Source organism: Delphinus delphis, chromosome 1 (assembly GCF_949987515.2).
Source record: "Delphinus delphis chromosome 1, mDelDel1.2, whole genome shotgun sequence".
NCBI lineage: Eukaryota > Metazoa > Chordata > Mammalia > Artiodactyla > Delphinidae > Delphinus > Delphinus delphis.
In genome coordinates, this window is record NC_082683.1 from 83,187,228 (window position 1) to 83,213,369 (window position 26,142).

The 26,142-nt window shown below is 39.4% G+C and overlaps 2 protein-coding genes across 8 annotated transcripts in view; one reads left to right on the plus strand and one right to left on the minus strand.

Annotated features, from left to right (window-relative positions):
- ALG14 (ALG14 UDP-N-acetylglucosaminyltransferase subunit) overlaps window positions 1-25,138 on the minus strand; it is a 106,079-nt gene extending 80,941 nt beyond the window's left edge. The window contains exons 1-2 of one of the 6 annotated variants that reach the window (XM_060025955.1): window positions 24,739-24,988; window positions 20,889-21,040 (exon numbers count right to left, since the gene is read on the minus strand). In XM_060025955.1, coding sequence (XP_059881938.1) covers window positions 20,889-21,040; window positions 24,739-24,874 — 288 coding nt within the window. In that variant the 5' untranslated portion in view covers window positions 24,875-24,988. Of the gene's footprint in view, window positions 1-20,888; window positions 21,041-24,738 lie in introns of all 6 variants that reach the window. The other 5 variants (XM_060025958.2, XM_060025965.1, XM_060025953.1 and 2 more) reach the window with 5 other exon arrangements.
- The window catches only part of TLCD4 (TLC domain containing 4), a 101,135-nt gene continuing 100,076 nt past the window's right edge, over window positions 25,084-26,142 (plus strand). Inside the window, exon 1 of one of the 2 annotated variants that reach the window (XM_060025985.1) lies at window positions 25,084-25,151. The gene's annotated coding sequence lies outside the window, so the exon portion shown is untranslated. The remainder of the gene's footprint in view (window positions 25,152-26,142) is intronic. The other variant, XM_060025993.1, reaches the window with a different exon arrangement.

Consider the following 26,142-nt stretch of genomic DNA (forward strand, 5'->3'; position numbering starts at 1 on the left):
GGGAGTGTTCTAATTTCATTCTTTTATATGTAGCTGTCCAGTTTTCCCAGCACCGCTTATTAAAGAGACTGTGTTTTCTCCACTGTATATCTTCGCCTCCTTTGTCATAGATTAGTTGACCATAGGTGTGTGGGTTTATCTCTGGGCTTTCTATCCTGTTCCATTGATGTATATTTCTGTTTTTGTGCCCATACCATATTGTCTTGATTACTGTCGCTTTGTAGTATAGTCTAAAGTCAGGGAGCCTGATTCCTCCAGCTCCATTTTTTTCCCTCAAGACTGCTTTGGCTATTTAGGGTCTTTTGTGTCTCCATTCAAATTTTAAGATTTTTTGTTCTAGTTCTCTAAAAAATGCCATTGGTAATTTGATAGGGATTGCATTGAATCTGTAGATTGCTTTAGGTAGTATAGTCATTTTCACAATATTGATTTTTCCAATCCAAGAACATGGTATATATCTCCATCTGTTGGGATAATCTTTAATTTCTTTCAGCAGTGTCTTAGTTTTCTGTATACAGGTCTTTTGTCTCCCTAGGTAGGTTTATTCCTAGGTAGTTTATTCTTTTTGTTGCAATGGTAAATGGGAGTGTTTCCTTAATTTCTCTTTCAGAGTTTTCATCATTAATGTATAGGAATGCAAGAGATTTCTGTGCATTAATTTTGTATCCTGCAACTTTACCAAATTCATGATTAGCTCTAGTAGTTTTCTGGTGGCATCTTCAGGATTCTCTATGTATAGTATCATGTCATCTGCAAACAGTGACAGTTTTACTTCTTCTTTTCCAATTTGGATTCCTTTTATTTCTTTTTCTTCTCTGACTGCCATGGCTAGGACTTCCAAAACTATGTTGAATAATAGTGGTGAGAGTGGACATCCTTGTCTTTTTCCTGATCTCAGAGGAAATGCTTTCAGTTTTTCACCATTGAGAATGATGTTTGCTGTGGGTTTGTCATACATGGCCTTTATTATGTTGAGGTAGGTTTCCTCTATGCCCACTTTCCGGAGAGTTTTTATCATAAATGGGTGTTGAATTCTGTCAAAAGCTTCTTCTGCATCTACTGAGATGATCATATGGTGTTTATTCTTTAATTTGTTAATATGGTGTATCGCATTGATTGATTTGCATATATTGAAGAATCCTTGCATCCCTGGGATAAATCCCACTTGATCATGGTGTATGATCCTTTTAATGTGTTGTTGGATTCTGTTTGCTAGTATTTTGTTGAGGATTTTTGCATCTATATTCATCAGTGATTTGGGTCTGTATTTTTCTTTTTTTGTAGTATCTTTGTCTGCTTTTGGTATCAGGATGATGTTGGCCTCATAGAATGAGTTTGGGAGTGTTCCTTTCTCTGCAATTTTTTGGAAGAGTTTGAGAAGGATGGGTGTTAGCTCTTCTCTAAATGTTTGATAGAATTCACCTGTGAAGCCATCTGGTCCTGGACTTTTGTTTGTTGGAAGATTTTTAATCACAGGTTTCAATTTCATTACTTGTGATTGGTCTGTTCATATTTTCTATTTCTTCCTGGTTCAGTCTTGGAAGGTTATACCTTTCTAAGAATGTGTCCATTTCTTCCAGGTTGTCCATTTTATTGGCATAGAGTTGCTTGTAGTAATCTCTTAGGATGCTTTTTATTTCTGTGGTGTCTGTTGTTACTTCTCCTTTTTCATTTCTAATTTTATTGATTTGAGTCCTCTCCCGCTTTTTCTTGATGAGTCTGGCTAATGGTTTATGAAATTTGTTTATCTTCTCAAAGAACCAGATTTTAGTGTTACTGATCTTTGCTATTGTGTTCTTTCTATTTCATTTATTTCTGCTCTGATCTTTATGATTTCTTTCATTCTGCTAACTTTGGGTTTTGTTTGTTCTTCTTTCTCTAGTTCCTTTAGGTGTAACGTTAGATTGTTTATTTGAGGTTTTTCTTGTTCCTTGAGGTAGGCTTGTATAGCTATAAACTTCCCTCTTAGAACTGCTTTTGGTGCATTCCATTGGTCTTGGATCGTCGTGTTTTCATTGTCATTTGTCTCTAGGTATTTTTTGATTTCCTCTGATTTCTTCAGTGATCTCTTGGTTATTTAGTAATGTATTGTTTTGCCTCCATGTGTTTGTGTTTTTTACGTTTTTTTCCCTGTAATTCATTTCTAATCTCATAGCCTTGTGGTCAGAAAAGATGCGTGATATGATTTCAATTTTCTTAAATTTACTGAGGCTTGATTTGTGACCCAAAATGTGATCTATCCTGGAGAATGTTCTGTGCGCACTTGAGAAGAAATTCTAAACTAATCTGCTGATTTTGGATGGAATGTCCTATAAATATCAATTAAATCTATCTGGTCTATTGTGTCATTTAAAGCTTCTGTTTCCTTATTAATTTTCTCTCTGGATGATCTGTCCATTGGTGTAAGTGAGATGTTAAAGTCCCCCACTATTACTGTGTTACTGTCGATTTCCTCTTTTAGAGCTGTTAGCAGTTGCCTTATGTATTGAGGTGCTCCTATGTTGGGTGCATATATATTTATAATTGTTATATCTTCTTGGATTGATCCCTTGATCATTACGTAGTATCCTTCCTTGTCTCTTATAACATTCTTTATTTTAAAGTCTATTTTATCAGATATGAGTATTGCTACTCTAGCTTTCTTTTGATTTCCATTTGCATGGAATATCTTTTCCAGCCCTTCACTTTCAGTCTGTATGTGTCCCTAGGTCTGAAGTGGGTCTCTTGTAGACAGCATATATATGGGTCTTGTTTTTGTATTCATTCAGTGAGCCTGTGTCTTTTGGTTGGAGCATTTAATCCATTCATGTTTAAGGTAATTATTGATATGTATGTTCCTATTTTCATTTCCTTAATTGTTTTGGGGTTTATTTTGTTTTTTATTTAAAGAGAGAGAGGTATGTAGTGGTTTTTTTTTTTTTTTTTTTTAGGTGTTGGGGGTAGGAGTTTATTAATTAATTTATTTATTTTTGCTGTGTTGGGTCTTCGTTTCTGTGCGAGGGCTTTCTCTAGTTGTGGCAAGCGGGAGCCACTCTTCATCGTGGTGTGTGGGCCTCTCACTATCGCGGCCTCTCTTGCTGCGGAGCACAGGCTCCAGATGCGCAGGTTCAGTAGTTGTGGCTCACGGGCCTAGTTGCTCCATGGCATGTGGGATCCTCCCAGACCAGGGCTCGAACCCGTGTCCCCTGCATTAGCAGGCAGATTCTCAACCACTGCACCACCAGGGAAGCCCTTGGGTTTGTTTTTGTAGGTCCTTTTCTTCTCTTGTGTTTCCCACTTAGAGAAGTTCCTTTAACATTTGTTGTAGAGCTGGTTTGGTGGTGGTGAATTCTCTTAGCTTTTGCTTGTCTGTAAAGCTTTTGATTTCTCCATCAAATCTGAATGAGATCCTTGCTGGGTAGAGTAATCTTGGTTGTAGGTTCTTCCCTTTCATCACTTTAAGTATATCATGCCACTCCCTTCTGGCTTGTAGAGTTTCTGCTGAGAAATCAGCTGTTAACCTTATGGGAGTTCCCTTGTATGTTATTTGTCATTTTTCCCTTGCTGCTTTCAATAATTTTTCTTTGTCTTTAATTTTTGCCAACTTGATTACTATGTGTCTCAGTGTGGTTCTCCTTGGGTTTATCCTGTATGGGACTCTCTGCATTTCCTGGACCTGGGTGGCTATTTGCTTTCCCATGTTAGGGAAGTTTTTGACTATAATCTCTTCAAATATTTTCTCGGGTCCTTTCTCTCTCTCTTCTCCTTCTGGGACCCCTATAATGTGAATGTTGTTGCATTTAATGTTGTCCCAGAGGTCTCTTAGGCTGTCTTCATTTCTTTTCATTCTTTTTTCTTTATTCTGTTCTGCAGCAGGGAATTCCACCATTCTGTCTTCCAGGTCACTTATCCGTTCTTCTGCCTCAGTTATTCTGCTATTGGTTCTTTCTAGTGTAGTTTTCATTTCAGTTATTGTATTGTTCATCTCTGTTTGTTTTTTCTTTAATTCTTCAAGATCTTTCTTAAATATTTCTTGCATCTTCTTGATCTTTGCCTCCATTCTTTTTCTGAGGTCCTGGATCCTCTTCACTATCATTATTCTGAATTCTTTTTCTGGAATGTTGCCTATCTCCATTTCACTTAATTGTTTCTCTGGGGTTTTATCTTGTTCCTTCATCTGGTACATAGCCCTCTGCCTTTTCATCTTGTCTATCTTTCTGTGAATGTGGTTTTTGTTCCACAGGCTGCAGGATTGTAGTTCTTCTTGCTTCTGCTGTCTACCCTCCCTCCCAGTGTTTAATATTTAAGGGATCTTTTCTCATGATCTTTTCTTATAGTTACTGGCATATAAGAACATTACTAATCTTTGTATATTCCGTTCACATGACACCTTCCTGAACGTCTCTTATTTGATAGTCTTTAAGTTGAATTTGTTTCGAGATATACTTTACAGAATATGTGACTTTATTTCTTCTTTTTCAATACTTACACCTCTTATTTCATCTTAGGTGGAGGGTTGAATGAAAAAATCGATGACTAATGCCAGGTATTCTTGGTTTACGTTCTGAGTCTAGGGAGAAAGAATGCCTCAAATGGAGATTGGCTTTTGCCTCCAAACACACGTTTTCATATTAAGGAAATCATTTTAAATGTTAGTATAACAGGTTATTTGCGCAATGCAGTGTTTTAGGACGATAAATGTGGGCAGTCATGAATATGAATGTGACACCGACAAGAAGGCGAGAGACCAAAGCAACTGCAGCACATGTAGGGTTTGCATATAACATGCATTCAGTATTACTGGCCCGAGCAAATTACTGAAAAATATGAATAGAGCACATGGAAGGTTTTATTTAGGTTTTATTTTTTTATTTATTTATTATAACAACAAGAGTTTGGGATATCTATTACACTAGGCTCTACTTCACGTGATACTTTTTCATGTTTATTGCATTTACCTCAAAACAGGGATTCAATCAACATACTACCAGAATGCTATAGTGCCAATGGGGTGACATGCCCTTTCATGTCAGCAAGGTACTTAATTTAGGCTTTTCGTTTTTAATTTTTCTTTTAATCAACGTCACACCCACATTTGTAGAAAATTTGGAAAGTTATAAGAATACTTGCAGACTGTATATAACATAAGTACAAAAATGTTTACTGCAGTAAGTATTCAGTGAAAAAGTGAAAACGGCAATAGGGAAAAGGTACATCAATACTACAGTCTACTATCCAATCATTAAAAAGTACAAGGTAGACCTACAAGTACCAACATGGAAAACTATGAAGGTATAAAGTTAAATGCAAAAAAGGTGAAAGCAATATATAGGGTGTGATTTATAAATTAGCCATACTCTGCTCCCTCAATGCCGTTTATGTAGTTTTGTGTATACATGTACATGTAATGTCATAATATTTTGTTATAAGTACGTGTATATACAGCAGGAGAAAAAAAGTGATACCAGCAGAGGGTATGACTCAAGCTGGTACAGTGTTTCCCTCCACAGAGTGGGTTGGAGTGGTTATAGGAAACTCCCATTTTTTACTTTATATGCTTCTTTGCTGTCTACAGGTTTTCAATTAAGAAACAAACAAATTTTGGAAAGAAAAGCATAACGAAACAAAAATAACCACTTACAGTCCTGAGGCAGATATTCTCGGGCATATTCAATAAAGATTTGCTGGAATATCCACATAAACAAAGTGTCTGTACAGAATTGGCACTCATTTAATAGTTTTTGACTAAATAAACAAAAAAATAATCTTTCTTGGTGAAACATTATAAGCTTAATTATAGAGGAGTGAGAACTCTAGTTAAGTGACCCAGAAGTAAAGAATGTTGGCTCTAATTTTTAACCCTTCAAATCAGTTTTCACAACTTCTATTGTTTTATACATGAAAAAAGCCTACTCTGATTTTTTTTTTTTTTTTTTTGCGGTATGCGGGCCTCTCACTGTTGTGGCCTCTCCCGTTGCGGAACACAGGCTCCAGACGCGCAGGCCCAGCAGCCATGGCTCACAGGCCTAGCCACTCCGCAGCATGTGGGATCTTCCTGGACCGGGGCATAAACCCGTGTCCCCTGCATCGGCAGGCGGACTCTCAACCACTGCGCCACCAGGGAAGCCCTCACTCTGATTTTTATGTGCATTTTAAAAATGTTTTATTCGAATGTCACTGAACTCTTTCCTTCAGTGATATGATCTGAAGGTGCCAACTCATGCTCTAACAGAAGTCACCAGGAGTAAGTGTTGTCAAGCGACATGGTTAACAAATGAGGTGCAGACAGAGAAGCAAATAAAGGATGAACCAGAATCTATAGTGCAATGCCCTGAGCCTCATTTCCCCCCGTGTGTCGAAGGGGTGGACGTCCCTGCTGAAACACAGACCAACAAGCGGACTACTGCTTTCCAGGAAGAAAGCTCTGGTGAGATTTCTCACTTACTGTCATTTAATATAGCTCTGGTAATTGGTTCTATTTGGAAAGGTTACTATCCAATTTTCCTGAAAGATATTACTTTAGCTACTCTTTACTTTAGAGCTAATCCCAGGGGAAATTACATTTTCTTTAGACGGCATTTCAAGATATTTTTTTCATATAAGTAATTTCACAGCTAAACATTCGCTTGCTTTTTGTTTTGCTTAGCTTTCTGCCCCTCACCTTTCTAATCTCACTTGCTTTATTTGAGTGGGATCGAGATGTTTCTCCCCAGAGATGCCTGTTTCTCTTAAAAAGCTACTTAAACTACTTAGAGATACACAGACTATAGAGGAGTTAGAAAGTGCACCAGGAATAACTATTTCTCTGCACTCTTGTGTAACTACAAATAAGATGAATTATGTACCTAAAGATTTTAAATATAATTAAAAGAATACACCGAATCAAAGGAATTAGGAGGAATGTGAATGAAGTTTCTGTGACAAAAGTAGGTCATCTCTACCATTCAATTAATAAGATTACATTAATTTAATATTTAGCTTTAAAATCTGCTGTATATGTATATCTAGCACAAATAGACAAATATGAACATTTAAATATTTTTCTACAAACTAGCAAAAACATTTAGAAATTAACTAATTCCATATCAGAATAACTTATTAACCAAACAATAGAAAATTCCTATGCTACTTGGGCAACTCCAAGTGAGTAACAGTGGGTCATTTGTATCTTCTGACTTCTGGGAAGGTCTTCTTTATGTTCCTGGATGAGCAGGCTTGTGCTGAAAACGTGGGTTTTGGCTTTCTAACAGAACCAAGTGGGAACTGATGTACTTTTATTCCTAAAGTGCTCTGAGAGATATGGATGAGACACCTTGCCCAGGCACAGAGTACAATTACTGATAATGCTTTAAAGTGGTACAGAGTTTCTGGGCTTACTTAAGAGGTCTGAAAAAAATCTAACTATAAAGAGATGGTCAAGGCCTTTAACCACAGTAGTATTATCTACAGCTAGGAAACTGCAGTTGGTACAATTACACCAGATTTTAAAAAGTGAGGTGGGACTTCCCTGGTGGTGCAGTGGTTAAGAATCTGCCTGCTAATGCAGGGGACACGGGTTCAATCCCTGGTCCAGGAAGATCCCACATGCCACGGAGCAACTAAGCCCGTGCGCCACAACTACTGAGCCCGCGTGCTGCAACTACTGAAGCCCATGCACTCTAGGGCCCATGCCCCGCAACAAGAGAAGCCACTGCAATGAGAAGCCCGCTCACTGCAACCAAGAGTGGTGCCCGCTCACCCCAACTAGAGAAAGTCTGCGTGCAGCAACGAAGACCAACACAGCCAAAAATGAATAAAAAAATTTTTTTAATTAAAAATAAATAAATAAATAAGTGAGGAAAATTGGGTGGGTAGGGGGTGCTATTTACACAAATAGTGCAGAATAGGCATCTAAACAGAGGATATGATAAAACTCTGACTTAAACCAACACCCAAACCCTCCTTCTATAAATGGATTAAAATTCTGTAAGATATATATTGAAATACTATTTTACTGAACTGAAAAGAAGGGAAATCCCTACTTGCCAGAAACAAGAAGAAAATGAAACGGCAGCAGACAGCCTGTAACACTGAGGTTTGGGAGGAAGACAATGATGCCAGAAACCTAGAGCTGGAGTTTGAGTGCTCCCCCACCCCACCCCACCCCCAGTTCTGGAGGAGAGGCATACAGAGGAACAATAAATTGGCAGTCAATATTTCCATGACAGTAACAGCTCCCCTGAAAGCTAGAGTGCTTTGGGCTCAGTTCTCAGTCGTCTCCTATTTCCTAACTACATTCAATCCCTGGGTGATCTCACAGTTTCCTGTTTTAAGTACTACCATTTAAACACAGATGACTCCAAAATTCATATTCCAGACCAGCCTCCCTCCTCAACTTCAGGCTCATATATCCAACTGCACAGTCCACATCCTTGTTTATATGGTTACAGACATCCCACATTAGCCCTCCTGCTCCCTCAGATAATCTTCCTCATGTAAATGAATGGCAACTCCATTTTCCTGGTAGCTTAGGCCCAAAATCTGAATGTCGTTCTTCACTCCTCATTTTAACCCCCCCCACACCTCACACCTTATCTGCCAGGAAATCCTATTAGCTCTTCCTTCAAAATATGTCCAGAATCTCACTACTTCCCAACACATCCACTGTTGCCATCCTGGTCCAAGCCATGTTGGTCTCTCACCTGAATTACTGCAATAGCTCCCAAACTCCTTTCCTTGCTCTGCCCTTCTCCCTTTGAGTTTATTCAGCAGCCAAAATGATCCTATTAAAATATAAGTCAGATGATTATCACTCCCCTACCTATACACTCCCAATGGTTCCCCACATCACTCATGGGGAAAAAATCTAAGACTAAAAATGGACCAAAAGGTCTTAAAAACTCTGACCCCATTATCCTCACTTTGACCTCCATGGCCTCATAACCTACTCAGCTTTCTCTCGCTTACTTTGCTTTGGCCACACTGATCTCCTTGCTATTCTATAAACATGCCAGGCACAGCCCCACCTCAGGGCCCTGCGTTGCAGTTATCGCATCCTCTTCAAGAATTCTCTTCCCTCAGTTTGCTTTACAGCTCACCTTCTTCAAGTCTTTGTTCAAATGTCACCTTTCCCAGCCACTCTGCCCAAACCTGAAACCTCCCTTCAACTCCCCAATACTCTCCATTCCCTTTCCCTACTCTATTCCTCTCCTCAACATTTATCATTAACATATTATACATTTTACTTAATTATCTTGTTTACTATCCCTCCACTGGAATATAGTCACCACAAGGGCAGAGATATTTGTATTCTATTCACTACTGTATCACTAGCACCAGTGGGAATTCAATAAATACTTGTCTTAAAAAAATGAATAAATGTTAAATTCACAATTACGAAGGAAAAAATTCCAACTAGAATTCTAAACGCAGAATGCAGTCAAAGGAGGGCAAAACGAAAACATATTTTCAGGCAAACAAAAAACATGGATAGAATAAATCACTTACAGACCTTCCATGAAAGAACTAATAAAATATATATTTCTGGGAAAAAGACATTGGAGGGCTTCCGGGTGGTGCAGTGGTTGAGAGTCCGCCTGCTGATGCAGGGGACACGGGTTCGTGCCCCGGTCCGGGGAGATCCCACATGCCACAGAGCGGCTGCGCCCATGAGCCATGGCCACTGAGCCTGCGCGTCCAGAGCCTGTGCTCCGCAACGGGAGAGGCCACAACAGTGAGAGGCCCGCGTACCGCAAAAAAAAAAAAAAAAAAAAAAAAAAAAAACATTGGATCCAAAAGAAAGAAGCAGTAAGGGTAAGGAAAGAAAATACTACATAAATCTAAATAATTACTAACTGCATAAAACAATAATAGTAAGTAATTTAAGTGGAATAAAAACAAGGTAGAACCAAAACACTAAACAATAAAATAATACGATGGGAGGAGGTCCTCACAGTTAAAACATTCTAAAAGCTTTTTTTTTTTCAGAAGGAGGCTGGAGATATTAAGTTTTTGACTTTAAGGTGGATATCCATGTTAACAGTTTAAGGAAAATGGCTAAGATAAGAGAATAATTTCCATTCTAGGAGAAGGGGAAAAGGGAGGACAATGAAAGCTCAATTAATCCAAAAAGAAGACAGAAAAGGAAAAAAAAATCGAAGAAAAGTATGGTAAATAGAAAGAATCAAATAAAATAGTAGAAATAAATCTAATATATTAGTAATCAAAATAAATGTACAGATACCAAACATGCTTGTTAAAAGACAACGATTCTCAGTTTTGAATTTTAAAATTGTGCTTTATGTCATTTATAAAAGACACAGTTAAAACATAATGACAAACAAAAGTCAAAAGAGATGGAAAAAGACATACCGCACAAACACTACAGCACAGATTACAAAAAATAGCAAGAGAATATTTTGAAAATATTAATGCCAATACGTTTGCAAGGTTACCAAAATTAAATATGTTCCTAGAAAAATATCTTAAGTTATACTGATTTAAAAAGAAGCAGAAATCCTGCAAAGTCCTATAACCATAACAAAAAGAACACATCAGGGCCAGGTGGTGTTTTAGACAAGTTATACAAAACTTAATATTGTAAAGGAAGAAGTAAATTGTCACTATTTGTAAATGACATGATACTATACATAGAAAACCCTAAACACTACACCAAAAAACTGTTAGAACTAACAGACACATTCAGTAAAGTTGGAGGATACAAAATCAACAGGCAAAAACCTGTTGTATTCAACAGGCAAAACCTGTTGCATTTCTACACACTTTTAACAAGTTATCAGAAAGAGAAATTAAGAAAACAATACCATTTACAACTGCATCAAAAAGAATAAAATACCTACGAATAAGTTTAGCCAAGGAGGTGAAAGACTTGCACACTGAAAACTATAAGACACTGATGAAAGAAATTATAGAAGACACTAATAAATGGAAAGATATTCTGTGCTCATGGATTAGAAAAATTAATATTGTTAAAATGCACCACCAGGGGGCTTCCCTGGTGGCGCAGTGGTTGAGAGTCCGCCTGCTGATGCAGGGGACATGGGTTCGTGCCCCGGTCCGGGAAGATCCCACATGCCGCAGAGCGGCTAGGCCCGTGAGCCATGGCCGCTGAGCCTGCGCATCCGGAGCCTGTGCTCCACAACAGGAGAGGCCACAACAGTGATAGGCCCGCGTACCGCAAAAAAAAAAAAAAAAAAAAAGCACCACCAAACCAGCTATATAAGAAATGTTAAAGGAAATTCTCTAGGCAAAAAAGAAAAGGTCACAACTAGAAACATGAAAATATGAATGGAAAAAGCTCATCGGTAAAAGCAAACATACAGTAAAGGTAGGAAATTATCTATGCACAAAGCTAGCAGGAAGGTTAAAAGACAAAAGTAGTAAAAACCATCTATATCCACAATAAGCAGTTAAGGGATACACAAAACAATTATTTGTAAAATATGATATCAAAAACAGTAATCATGAGGGGAGGAGAGTACAAATGCATTAAAATGCATTTGAAATTAAGATGCATTTGAAGTTAAGAGATCAGAAACTTAAAACAATCGTATCACAATCATAATCATATATATCACATACAAAAGAAAAAAGAATCCAGTACTAAAGATAATCATCAAATCACAAGAGGACAAAAGAAGAAAGGAACAAGAAAGACCTACAAAAAGAACCCCAAAACAATGAACAAAATGGCAATAAGAGGGCTTCCCTGGTGGCGCAGTGGTTGACAGTCTGCCTGCCAATGTAGGGGACACGGGTTCAAGCCCTGGTCTGGGGAGATCCCACATGCCGCGGAGCGACTGGGCCCGTGAGCCACAGCTACTGAGCCTGCACATCTGCAGCTTGTGTTCCACAACACGAGAGGCCGTGACAATGAGAGGCCCACGCACCGCGATGAAGAGTGGCCCCCGCTCGCCGCAACTAGAGAAAGCCCTCACACAGAAATGAAGACCCAACACAGCCTAAATAAATAAATAAATTTATAAAAAAGAAAGGCTTCCTCATCAGTCCTTCATATGTTTGTATGAATAAGCATCAAATCAACAGTTAAAAAAAAAAAAAAAATGGCAATAAGAGCATACATATCAATAATTACTTTAAATGTAAATGGACTAAATGCACCAATCAAAGACACAGAGTGCCTAAATGAATACAAAAACAAGATCCATATATATGCTGCCTACAAGAGACTCACTTCAGATCTAAAGACACACACAGACTGAAACTGAGGGGATGGAAAAAGGTATTCCATGCAAATGGAAATCAAAAGAAAGCTGGGGTAGCAATACTTATAGCAGACAAAATAGATTTTAAAATACAGACTGTTACAAGAGACAAAGAAGGGCATGACATAATGATCAAGGGAGCGACCCAAGAAAAAGATATAATAATTGTAAGTACATATGCACCCAACATAGGCACACCTAAATACATAAAGCAAATATTAACAGACACAAAGGGAGAAATCAACAGTAAAAATAACAGTAAGGGACTTTAACCCCTCACTCACATCAATGAACAGATCATCCAGACAGAAGATCAATAAGGAAACACTAGCTTTAAATGACACAACAGAACTAATGGACTTAATAGTTATATATAGAACATTCCATCCAAGAGCAGCAGAATACACATTCTTTTCAAGTGTGCATGAAACATTTTCCAGGATGTATTACATGGTTTGCTACAAAACAAGCCTTGGTAAATTTAAGAAAACTGGAACCATATCAAGCATCTTTTCTGACCACAATGCTATGAGACTAAAAATCAACTACAAGAAAAAAACTGCAAAACACACAGACACATGGAGGCTAAATATTATGCTATGAAACAACCAATGGGTCACTGAAGAAATCAAAGAGGAAATAAAAAAAATACCTGAAGACAAATGAAAATGAAAACATAATGATCCAAAATCTATGGGATGCAGCAAAAACAGTTCTAAGAGGGACATTTACAGTAATACAAGCTTACCTCAGCAAACAAAAAAAATCTCAAATAAAAAATCTAACCTTATACCTAAGGGAGCTAGAAAAAGAAAAACAAAACCCAAAGATAGTAGAAAAAGGAAATCATAAACATCAGAGCAGAAGTAAATGAAATAGAGACTAAAAGACACTAGAAAAGATCAAGGAAACTAAGAGGGGGTTCTTTGAAAAGATAAATAAAATTGATACACCTTTAGCCAGACTCATTAAGAAAAAAAGAAAGTGGGCCCAAATCAATAAAATCAGAAATAAAAAAGAAGTTACAGCTGACTCCACAGAAATACAAAGGATCATACGAGACTATAAACAACTATATACCAGTAAAATGGACAATCTAGAAGAAATGGACAAATTCCTTAAAATACATAATCTTTCAAGACTGAATCAGGAAGAAATACAAATATGAACAGACCAATTACCAGTAATTAAATTGAATCAATAACAAAAATACCTCCCAACAAACAAAAGTCCAGGACCAGAAGGCTTCACGGGTGAAATCCACTGAACATTTAGAGAAGAGTCAACACCTATCCTTCTCAAACTATTCCAAAAAACTGCAGAGAAAGGAACACATCCAAACTCATTCTATGAAGTCAGCATCACCCTGACACCAAAACCAGACAGAGATATTACAAAAAATAAAATTACAGGTCAACATTACTGATGAACATAGATGCAAAAATTCTCAACAAAACACTAGCAAACCGACTTCAACAGTACATTAAAAGGATCATACCCCACAATCAAGTGGAATTTATCCCAGGGATGAAAGGATTTTTCAATATCCGCAAATAAATAAATGTGATACACCACATTAACAAACTGAAGCATAAAAACCATACAATCATCTCAACAGATGCAGAAAAAACCTTTTCATAAACTTCAACATCCATTTACAATAAAAACTCTCCAGAAAGTGGGCACAGAGAGAACGTACTTCAATATAATAAAGGCCGTATATGACAAGTTCACAGCTAAGATCATACTCAATGGTGAAAAGCTGAAAGCATTTCTTTTAAGATTAGGAACAAGACAAGAATGCCCACTCTCACCACTTTTATTCAACATAGTATTGGAAATCCTATCCACAGCCAGAGAAGAAAAAGAAGTAAAAGGAATCCAAATTGGAAAGGAAGACATAAAACTGGCACTGTTTGTAGATGACATGATACATTAAAAAATCCTAAAGACACCACCAAAAATCTACTAGAGCTCATCAATGAACCTGGTAAAATTGCAGGATACAAAATTAATATACAAAAATCTGCTGCATTTCTATACACTAACAATGAACTATCAGAAAGAGAAATTAAGGAAACAATCTCATTTACAATAGCATCAAAAAGAACAAAATACCTAGGAATAAATCTACCTAAGGAGGTAAAAGAGCTGTACTTGGAAAATTGTAAGACACTGATGAAAGAAACTGAAGATGACACAAACAGATGGAAAGATATACCATGTTCATAGACTGGAAGAACTAATAATCTTAAAATGACCATGCTACCCAAGGCAATCTACAGGTTCAATGTAATATCTATCAAAATACCAAAGGCATTTTTCACAGAACTAGAACAAATAATTTAAAAATTTGTATGGAAACACAAAAGACTACAAATAGCCAAAACAATCTTGAGAAAAAGAACACAGCTGGGGGAATCATGCTTCCTGACTTCAGACAACACCATGAAGCTATAGTAATCAAGAGTATGGTACTGGCACAAAAACAGACACACAGATCCATGGAACAGAACAGAGATCCCAGAAATAAACCCATGCACTTATGGTCAATTAATCTAGGACAAAGGAGGCAAGAACACACAATGAAGAAAAGACAGTATCTTAAATAAGTGGCACTAGGAAAACTGGACAGATACATGTAAAAGAATGAAATCAGAACATTCTCTAACACCATGTAGAAAAAATAAACTCAAAACGGATTAAAGACCTAAATGTAAGACCAGAAACCATAAAACTCCTGGAAGAAAACATAGGCAGAAGACTCCAACATAAATTTTAGCACTATTTTTTTGGATCTGTCTCCTAAAGCAATGGAAACAAAAGATGGAACCTAATTAAACTTAAAAGCTTTTGCACATCAAAAGAAACCATCAACAAAATGAAAAGACAACCTACTGAATGGGAGAAAATATTTGCAAATGATATGATTAATAAGGGGTTAATATCTAAAATATATAAACAGCTCATATAACATCAAAAAAAAAAAAAGTCCAACACCCTGATTAAAAAATGGGCAGAAGGTCTGAATAGACATTTTTCCAAAGAAGACATCAGATGGCCAACAGGCACATCAAAAGATGCTCAACATCGTTAATCGTGAGGGAAATGCAAATCAAAACCACAATGAGATATCCCCTCACACCTGGCAGAATGGCTATCATCAAAAAGAACACAAATAACATTTGTTGGTGAGGATGTGGAGAAAAAAGAACCCTCCTACACTGTTGGTGGGAAGTACATTGGTGCAGCTACTGTGGAAAACAGTATGAGGTTTCCCAAAAAACTAAAAATAGAACTACTATAAACCCAGCAATTCCACTCCTGGGTATATATCTGAAAAAAACAAAAACACTAAGTCAAAAAGATACATGCACCCCAATGTTCATAGCAGCATTATTTACAATTGCCAAGATATGGAGGCAACCTAAGTGTCCATCAACAGATGAATGGATAAAGAAGATGTGGTACACACACACACACGCACGCACACAATGAACAAGAGATAGTAAGTGTTGGCAAGGATGTGGAGAAAAGGGAACACTTGTACACTGTTGGTGTGGTCACTATGGAAAACAGTATGGAAGTTCCTCAAAAAATTAAAAATAGAACTACTATATAATCCAGCAATTCCACTTCTGGATGCTTATCCAAAGAAAATGAAAACACTAACTCAAAAAGATATATACTACCCCAAGTTCATTGAAGCATTATTTACAATAGGCAAACCATGAAAACAACCTAAGTGTCTACCAATGGATGAATGGATAAATACTGAATATAATGTGATTGATACATACACATACACACACACACACACACACACACACACACACACACACACCAGAATATTATTCAGCCTTAAAAAAGAAGGAAATCTTGTCCTTTGTGACTACCTTGATGGACCTTGAGGGCATTATGCTAAGTGAAATAAGTCAGACAGGGAAAGACAAATACAATATGATCTTACTTATATGTGGAATCTAAAAAAACCAGAAAACAAAAAACCCAAGCTCACAGATATAGAGAACAGATTTGGTGGTTACCAGAGCTGGGGCATTGGGGGTGAGGGAAATAGGTGAAGGGGTCAAAAGCTGCAAGCTTGCAGCTATAAAATAAAGAAGTCATAGGGATGCAATACAGCACGGTGACTGCAGTTAATAATATTGTAAGAAAAAGAAACTTAAAACAAATTCTTACACAAATTCCCCCAAAGAGCAAAAAGTTGTGTATACCCTACAACTCACATAATGAGACTAGTGTAACCTTGATACCAAAACTAAAGAACAGCATGAGAAAGGAAAAATACAGGGCAATCTCTGTCACGTACATAAACAAAAAAATCCTAAATGATATGTTTGCAAATCAAATCCAGCAATGCATTAAAATACAATGCACCATGAACAAACTGGGTTTATTCCAGGAATTCAAGACTAGTTCATAACCATGTAATTGTCCATATAAACAGAAAAAGTTGGAAAAATTATAAGATCATCTCAGACGCAGAGGAGACATTTGATAAAAATCAACAACTATTATTTAAAGTAAAACTCAACACATTTTTTAAAGCAGAAAGAATACAAAGATGACCACTACACGGCTCCTATTCATTACCGTTCCAGAAGTTCTAATAACAAAATGAGAAAAAAGAACTAAAAGATGTAAGGATTACAAAGAAAGAATCACAATTATTACTACTTGTAGATGATAAGATTATCTTCATTAATAACACAAAAGTGTACAAATTAGGATTAGAGTGTAGCCAGGTGGTTCTTATAAGATCACTTTATAAAAATCAATTGTATTTCTATATATTGCAACACAGGAAATATTATTAAAAGTTATACCACTTACAACAATAATAAAAGAATACAAGGTACCTAGAAATAAACACAACAAAAGATATGCCAGACTCTTATGAAGAAAATTAGAAATGTTACTGAAAAGCATTAAAGGAGATCTAAATACTGTAATGGAGAGAAAGGTGATGTTTCCAGATAGGAAGATATCATCAAAGAGATGTAAGTTCTCCTCAAACTGATGGACAGATTCAATTCAATTCAACCCAAAATCCCAACAGAGTTCTTTGTGAATTTTTCAAAGCTAATTTAAAAACCTATGTGGGGGGCTTCCCTGGTGGCGCAGTGGTTGAGAGTCCGCCTGCTGATGCAGGGGACACGGGTTCGTGCCCCGGTCCGGGAAGATCCCACATGCCGCAGAGCGGCTGGGCCTGTGAGCCATGGCCGCTGAGCCTGCGCGTCAGGAGCCTGTGCTCCGCAACGGGAGAGGCCACAACAGTGAGAGGCCTGCGTACCGCAAAAAAAAAAAAAAAAACCTATGTGGGAAAAAAAAAAGATACTTCTGAAGAATAAAAGAGCTTGACATTAGCTCAAGGATAGGCAAATGTACCAGTTAAAGTAGAAAGCTCAGATACAGACCTATACATACATGGAAACTTGATCTAATGGTGGAAGCACCACGGATCGGTGGGCAAAGGACTATTCAATAAATGGTACTGGGTCAGTACTGGTGGCTCCTCTACTAGACACTGCAGGTCTAGAGCGTTCAGTGTTCTTGGCTGACGTGGGCTCTGCAGCAAATGTATTGATCGCTATTGATTTCTTCAGTTAGACCCTTCCTCTCCCCAGTCTGGTGAGCTCCACGGTAGGTACAAAAGATAGCTGTCAGGGACGCTGCGGGTACAAGTCCCCTTAGCTGAAGTGTAGAGAGAGACAAGAAGTGTATTCCTCCCTTTATAAGGCTTGGTCAGAAGGTGTCTCTCCGCCCTGCCTCCTGTCCGCCTAGTGTGGCTCATAGGGGTGGTCGACACAAAGGACAACAGTCATGTTCCTTCTACTGCCCTCAATGGCTCTCTTCTGCTTCTCTGCAGAAACTCTCCCCAGCTTTAGATTCACACATGAGCAGACCATTTCAGGAACGAGATAGCGTTTTTTCTCTAACAGGGGTTGCACTGCCCCAGCAGGAAAGTAACCGACAAAGGAAGGAGGTTGAATAGAGATGCTTAGTCCTATACTGTGGTGTTACTTTGATAACGAGAAAAAAATAATGGCACTTATAAAATTGAAATCTTTGGCTTTCTTATTAAAGTGCATCAAATCCAACTTACTGGGTTCTAAAGCATCATGATACACAGTACATAACAATCTTCTAAATGTTTCACTAAATCCTGACATAATTCAGCAAATAAACGGTACATACAGTGATGGACCTGGAGGGAAATATTCAATATGTATGTTAAATTAAACCTGGAGCCTCCAAATTGGGTACAATTTCAGAAAGAAGAAAAGAACACGCACACTAATAATTAGGTAAAAACAAAGATACCCACTCTGTATGTTGAAAAACAGGAAGAAATTTGTAATCCTTTGACCTTTATATTTTTTTCTAGTAGTGTATGCCACTGCTAAACTATAAGACTTTTAACATTATTCTTGTGAGAAAATTACCATCATTTTCTATAAACTCTCCAATTCTAATATATACTCTAAGATAAGAGATTAAATGACATTTTAAGTCTCTGATGCCTTGGATAAGAATTCTCAAGGCATTCTGTTCACATTGAGTGCTTTGAATTGTAAAAGAATACACAAAAGGGGCAGAGTGGGCTGTGCAGCAAAAGCGCAGGCTTCAGAGAAGACACATGTAGGTAAGTCCCACATATTTGGCAGGGCCTTGGCTGAGTTTTTTTGTCTCTGAGCCTCATTTATCTCATTTGTAAAATGAAGTTACTATTATGTTTCACCCATTACTGAAAGGATCAATTACTGGCATACTCAATAGTCTCTACTATTTTCTCCTTTCACACTTGCTAAAAGGAAAAAGTTTGTTTTGCTTTATGTCAAACAGGAGGCTTTTCCTGAAATAGTCCAGTGTACATATTTGTATAGGGATGAATACTGTCCTCCAAAAAGTCATGTCCGGGCTTCCCTGGTGGCGCAGTGGTTGAGAGTCCGCCTGCCGATGCAGGGAACACGGGTTCGCACATGTCGCGGAGCAGCTGGGCCCGTGAGCCATGGCCGTGGAGCCTGCATGTCCGGAGCCTGTGCTCCGCAATGGGAGAGGCCACAACAGTGAGAGGCCCGCGTACCGCAAAAAAGAAAAAAAAAAAAAAAAAGCCATGTCTACCTGGAACCTATGAAAGTGACTATTTGGAAATAGGGTCTTGTAGATGTAATCAAGTTAAGATGAGGTCGTACTGGAATAGGGTGGGCCCTCAATCCAATGACTGGTGTCCTTATAAGAAGGGCCTGTGAAGACACAGGAATGGCCCTGTGACAATGCAGGGAGAGACGAGAGTAATGCTGACACAAGCCAGAAAATGCCAAGGACTGCTGGCCACCATCAGAAGCTAGGGAGAGGTGAGGAAGGATTCACCCCAGAGCCTCCAAAGAGAACACGGCCCTGCTGACACCTTAATTTTGGACTTCTAGCCTCCGGAACCATTAAAGAATAAATTTCTCTTATTTCAAGCTACCCTGTGTGTAGTACTTTGTTACAGTAGCCCTAGGAAACTAATACAGTATTGAGTCCTGAAACAGAAATGAAGGATTTTGGCTCACCTCCCACAAAGAAAAAACATACCACTTATTTCGCTACGGCTGAATAGTCATCAGCGCATTCCAAGATTGTTTGATGTGGATTTTCCAAGAACACAATTTAGTAGTGCGTTATTGAGGGATCATGTTTACAAGTGAACAAAACGTAACTAAAGCAGGCTTTAACTAACTAAAAAGGTCAGTGGAGGATGAGTTATATTAGTGGATCCTGACTTCCAAGAAACGTAAGAACCACCAAGACAGGGCCCATATGGAAGCAGCTCTGGAGTCAATGAAGGCAGGAGTCACCATCTGGTTTCCCATCTTGTTCTTCCTGTGGATGAACTTCATTCTTTTCTCTAGCTGCAGTCTGTCTTTAGCCAGCAGGTGAAAACATGACTGCTGGCAGCTTCCAAGTTTTCTTTTACAGAGTTGAACCCCTGAAGAAAGACTACTTTCATTTTCTGGGTCCCCAAGTCCAAAAAGCCTGGAGGAACACTTTGAGTGGCCTGAGCTGGTTCGCCTGTCCACTCCTGAACTACCTGTTGGAGCCCTGTGGCCGGGCAGGTACCAGAGAGAGGGATGGATGGAGACGATCTAACAAGGAACAGCTCTAGTTTCCTTCCTGATTAAGGAGTTCCACTTTTTTCAATTTACCCTAAATTCTGCTATAATGCTAAAACGAAGGGAGCAACCAGGAGCAGAGAAGTAATTTTAAAGGCAGGTACAGATACAATTGGAAGAATAAGAAGTAGTAATAGATAAATCAAATTATCAATACACGTAATACACTGATAAAGAACTTTAACGAAGAACCAATAAGCACGTGAACTGGATGCTTTCTGTAAGTATAAATAAAACAATTTTCACAGTTGGAATTACTGAGAAACAATTTTCTCTATTTAAATAATAGAAGAGAATATAAGAAATCAAGCAACCATTTTGATTTGAAGATTTATTTTAAAGCAGTTTTTATATTTGGGTAGTAAAAGAACTATATTTCATCAGCAATAAACAGTTGACTGCATTGTGTGAGCAGGGCACTGAAGGGTCATGAGATTGTTTCTAGAGAAAATTAAATTCAATACATAACTTGTAACTTTTCTTAGACATAGAAATTACCACTTACCATAGCACTGGGGTTTCTATCAGCTCGATTTCCTTCAAAAGAATTTATTTTATGGGCACTCATTTCATCAGTGTCAGCAATGATATAATGTCTAGGAGAGTAAGCATCGGACAAGTTCTCAAGCAGCCTCAGGATCTCAGTGGTATGCCCACCTGGAAAAAAATATTGGAAGGCTTGAGATTCAGAAAACGGTAATGGACACATCCATCTGACTACATTATACGAATACTATGCTTTGTGTATTTCTCAAAACACAGAAGGAATATTTGGAAATGATAATCTATGCCCTTGTATAAATACTACCTTTATATGGGGGAAGAGGATAATAAATGTATAAAAACAAAATCAGCACCAGCAGTTGGTTGTGCTACTATACTACCTGAGGAAGGTACAAAGAAGTATAAGACACAGATCCTGTTATCAAGAAGTCTAGTGGGGGGCTTCCCTGGTGGCGCAGTGGTTGGGAGTCTGCCTGCCGGTGCAGGGGACACGAGTTCATGCCCCGGTCCAGGAGGATCCCACGTGCCGCGGAGCGGCTGCCCCCGTGAGCCATGGCCGCTGAGCCTGCGTGTGCGGAGCCTGTGCTCCGCAGCAGGAGAGGCCACAACAGTGAGAGGCCCACGTACAGCAAAAAAAAAAAAAAAAAAAAAAAGAAGTCTGGTGGGGAAGGGACAAGACACACAGATATACAAAGAGCGACGCAAGACAGCAAGAAAAATTAAAATGGGGTTTGGGGGAGGAAACAAGCAAAAGGTTATGAAAAAACAATGTCCTAAGCATAGGGGAGATCCCTGGTAAAGGCTGAAATGACTTGAAAGGTGCAGCTAATGGACAGATATGAGTAGGGAGGCCACTGGGTGGGGGTGGGATTATTAGGACAGGAGAAGGTAAGATCTGGGATGGGTGATCAAGGCATGGTGGGAACACTGGGAAGAAAGAGGAGAGTGAAGTAAGGTCAGGAAAGTAGGCTGGAAAATGGGAAGACAGTTGCTGAAGGTGTTGCGAAGTAACATCAGAGAGGCATGAGCACTGACTCCCAGGGCTCAGATCTTCCTAAGGAAGACTTTTGTTCAACTGCTCCTAACAGAGGTCTCAGACCTAACAGAGGTCTCAAATATTTACCAGCTTCACCCAACAACTGTGTGTTCAATTTCTGAAATTGTACAATCTCCAAAATTTTCATACTTTAATTTTAAAACCATGAATTTTAAAACCAACTGTGTTCACTGAGTTTTCCTTCGGGGGAAAAAACCCAAAGGAACATTTACCTATTACATTAACTATATACCAATTAAGCAAACCAATCAAACTCCTTAAGAATGGGCCCTATTATACCTATTTAATTTAACTGCATGATCCCCTGGCCTCAGCCAGGTTGATGTCTTTAACATTCTCTGTGTTCATCTCATTTGTTACCTCTTCCTTGTCTCTGGTCACACTACAAAGCTCCCCCGACTCACCTCCCTTACTGTTGCAAGAAAGCTTTCAATAGTGATACAGTGAACATATAGGATAATCAAACAAATTATGTGTTTTCTCCAAACGCATATATTTTCTTATAGTAGAAAGGGAATGATTACTCTCTAGATCCCAGAAGGAATTAGATATAGAAATAAAGTCATCAGAGAGTAAGTATAACAGGAATTAGAATCATGCTTTAACTTTGTAACTTGTCAGCCATCTTCTTATGTAGGGCAAGCAATTTACACATCTTATACTCATTTTATCATTTTTGTTTTTAACTTTGAAAAAGTGTGGTGGTTTGCAAAGTAGGTACTTGTTTTCAGAGCTGGAACAATTACGGATAAATCCGAACATATACATCTTCCACTGCTATTAAAACTTCATTTTACCTGCTTTAACAGTCTTTTCTTTTTTCCTTAAAAGGAAACGCTTTTCCCTTAAAAGGAAACTGAATACATTCTTTGAAAAATTAACTGTGTTACTGAATAAATAAATAATAAGAGCTTCATCTTGCATTTTACGTTTTTATTAAGACTTATCCTTTGGGAATGAAATCTTCTCAGTTCTATCTTAAAGTATATCCAGAATCCAATCACTTCTCACCACCTCTTTTGCTAGCACCCTGCTCCAAACCACATCACTCTCACATGGATTATGACCAAAGCTTCCTGGCCTGTTCCCCTCTCTGCACTTGTCCATTCAAGTGTCCACTTGAGTCCACTCTCAACACAGCCTCTAGACTGATCTTCTTAAAAAGAGTTGATCAAATTATTTACCTCTGCTCAAAACCCTCCAAGGGCTCCCCTTCTCATATGGAATAAAAGCCTTTTTGTAAGCTGACCCTTATTGTTACCTCTTGGACCTCATCTGCTTCTTCTCCCCTTACTCAGTCTACTCCAGCCACTCCGGCCTCCTTGCTGTTGGGTACCTGTCATCTCCCCAGGGAGGCTTTGCCTGACAATTCTGATGAAAATGCAACTTTCTTTCTCCTCGCCTCTTCCTAACCCACATTTTTCAAACTGGAAACAGAAGACTCAGTGAGGTTAACTAATTTGCACAAGATCATCAAATTAGTAAGTGGCAGAGATGTGATTCAACTCTGGTGTTACGTTCATTTAAAGGCACATGGTCCTAACCTCTGCATGGTAGGAAGCAGTGGAGTAGTGCCAACAGCTCTGTAGAGCAGGGTTTAAAATACCCTTCCGCGATCTGCATGGGGCTTGCCTCCCCACATCCAACTCAGTACAATAGTGCCCTCGCACCTCTGGTCATCCCAAGTGCTATGGCCTTCTTTTCACACCCTCCCATCCCTCAACGCCCCAGCTCCCCCTTGTCTGGCTACTTCTTAGTCATCTTTCAAGTCTCAGTTTAGACATCACGACTTCCAGGAAGCTTCCTGTCTCAAGTTCAGAAAAAGTGGCGCCCAGCGTGAACTTCCACAGCAGTGTTAACTTCCCAGGTTATAGCATTTATTGTGGCAAGTACCCATTCTGCTTTTCGTTTTCTATTCTCCATTTCATTCACTGCTGTGTCCTCACAGCTTTCACACTGCTTGGGACATAGTCAGTACGCCGCGGCAAGTCGTATTCGTCAGTTTTGTTATTTCCAGGGCTTAGCTTAGTGCCTGACCTCCCCTATGGCTCAAAATACATTAAGTGAATAAAGTAATGAATTCCACGCGAACGTAAGTTTAGACCATTTGCTAATACTTATAAATATTATGCTATCCGGATGCAATCTCCTGGCATTTCTGAACGTACACAGCATGTATATGTATCGCTCTGTCAGAGCTGTCCATTTAAAGCGGTACGCCTACAGAGCTGGCCCACTCCGTTTGGATTGTATTACCTGATTGCACAGGTTGTTGTTCACCACCCAGCACAATATCCTGAAGTGTGTATTGTTCTCCCGTTAGTAGGTAATTGTTTCTATACTTGTGGGTTTTGTATATGTATATTTATAAATGTGACAATTCGCTTTGTCTCGCTTATCATGTAGTATTCGTGATTCCTAAATTATCCCAAATGCCTAGATTAATAATGCAAAACAGCAGTTTTTATTCAGGCAAATTGCATGTTAGCATCACGGGCTTCTGTGTCCTCTCTGTTCACTAATAATTTGTTAGAAAAATATACGCTACAGAGACGCTTAATTACAGACAAGTGTAAGTAACTCATTTGTTATTAAAGACGCGGCCTGGGCCACATCAACAACAGACCAGCATTTTGCCCAGCCTGGGCTGACCCGCTCCAGTCCCGCAGAGAAACTACAAATCTCAGCATGCAACGCTGCACAAAGCGCTAGGGGTCCTGCGAACAGCGCCGCGGTGGACTCTGGGGTTTGTAGTACCCGACCCGAGCCCGCCAGTCGCCGCCCGGATACTCACCGGACCCAGCCACCACCAAGAGGCTGAGAGACCGCCGGGGCACAGCGGCGCGGGGACGCAGCACTACCCATAGCCGCACTGCCAGCAGCACGGCCACGGCTCCTGCCGCCGCCGCGAGGATAAGGGTGCCACCCATTCGAAGACAAGACGCATGCGTGCTATCCCCCGACGCCGGCCGCAGGAGCGGTGAAAGTTCAAAACTACGGGCGCTGCGGAGACCCAAACTCGAAGTGTGAGCCCCTTGGTGGGCGGGGCTTGTTGGCGGTGGGAGGAGTTCAGGGCCAGAGGCGGAAGCCTGGCCTCTGACCACCCCGCTGGGTGCCCCGCGGGAGTCTGCGCACGTACAGCCCATGCGTAAACTGAAATTCGCGGATTAAAGCGGTGGAGGAGTTTTGGTTTCGATTCGTGAGGAGGTGAGGCCAGCTGGGCGCCCTAAAAAGGACCTACCAAGTTAGCAGGTGTTCCAAATTAACCAACTTTGTGAATTCCACCTGAGGCCAGTGGCATACGTCGCCTTTTTTTTTTTTTGGTGCCAAGGGAAATGTTTCTGTTGCACAGCTACTGAAAGTGCTTGCCAGTGAAAGGTACCTTAGTACAAAAAATTGAATTTCGGGTTCTCATCCAATTCTCCTCTTTCCCAGGCACTCATATTTTTAATTTTTCTAGTCTTTTTCACAGATCTCAGTGTGACCAGAGTAGCCAGCTGAGGGTGATCACCTCTAGTTACACCATGTTCCTGAGAGCAGTGGAAGTTCAGTGGCTCAAGGTAGTGAGATAGAGAATCGTCCTATTCAGTTAATTTTACCGCAAAGGCAACACCTCCCCCAATCCCAATTTTGCTTATTTTTATGTTTACTTAATCCACATTGTAGCAATATAAAAAGGCTGAGATTAGAGAAGCCCCTTCACCCCAAGTGTAATTTGCCTTCAGTCCCCAATGGACCTGTAGGTTAGATAGGACAAGTATACAGATGAGTAAACAAGTCCAGAAAGGTGAAACAGCTTGCTCAAGTGAAATAGTGGCAGATGTAGATTTAGAAACTGGAAACCCTAACTGCTGCTGCATAGCAATTTACGCCATGTATTCCTTTGCCAAATTCAAACTTCCTTGATTTTCAAACTTGCTTAGATCCTAGAATGTGCTTTTAAAAATGCAGCCTTGGGCTTCCCTCGTGGTGCAGTTGTTAAGAAGCCACCTGCCCATGCAGGGGACATGGGTTTGAGCCCTGGTTCGGGAAAATCCCGCATGCCGCGGAGCAACTAAGCCTGCGAGCCACAACTACTGAAGCCCGGGCGCCTAGAGCCCGTGCTCCGCAACAAGAGAAGCCACCCCAATGAGAAGCCCGCGCACTGCAATGAAGAGTAGCCCCTGCTAGCCACAACTAAAGGAAGCCCGCACGCAGC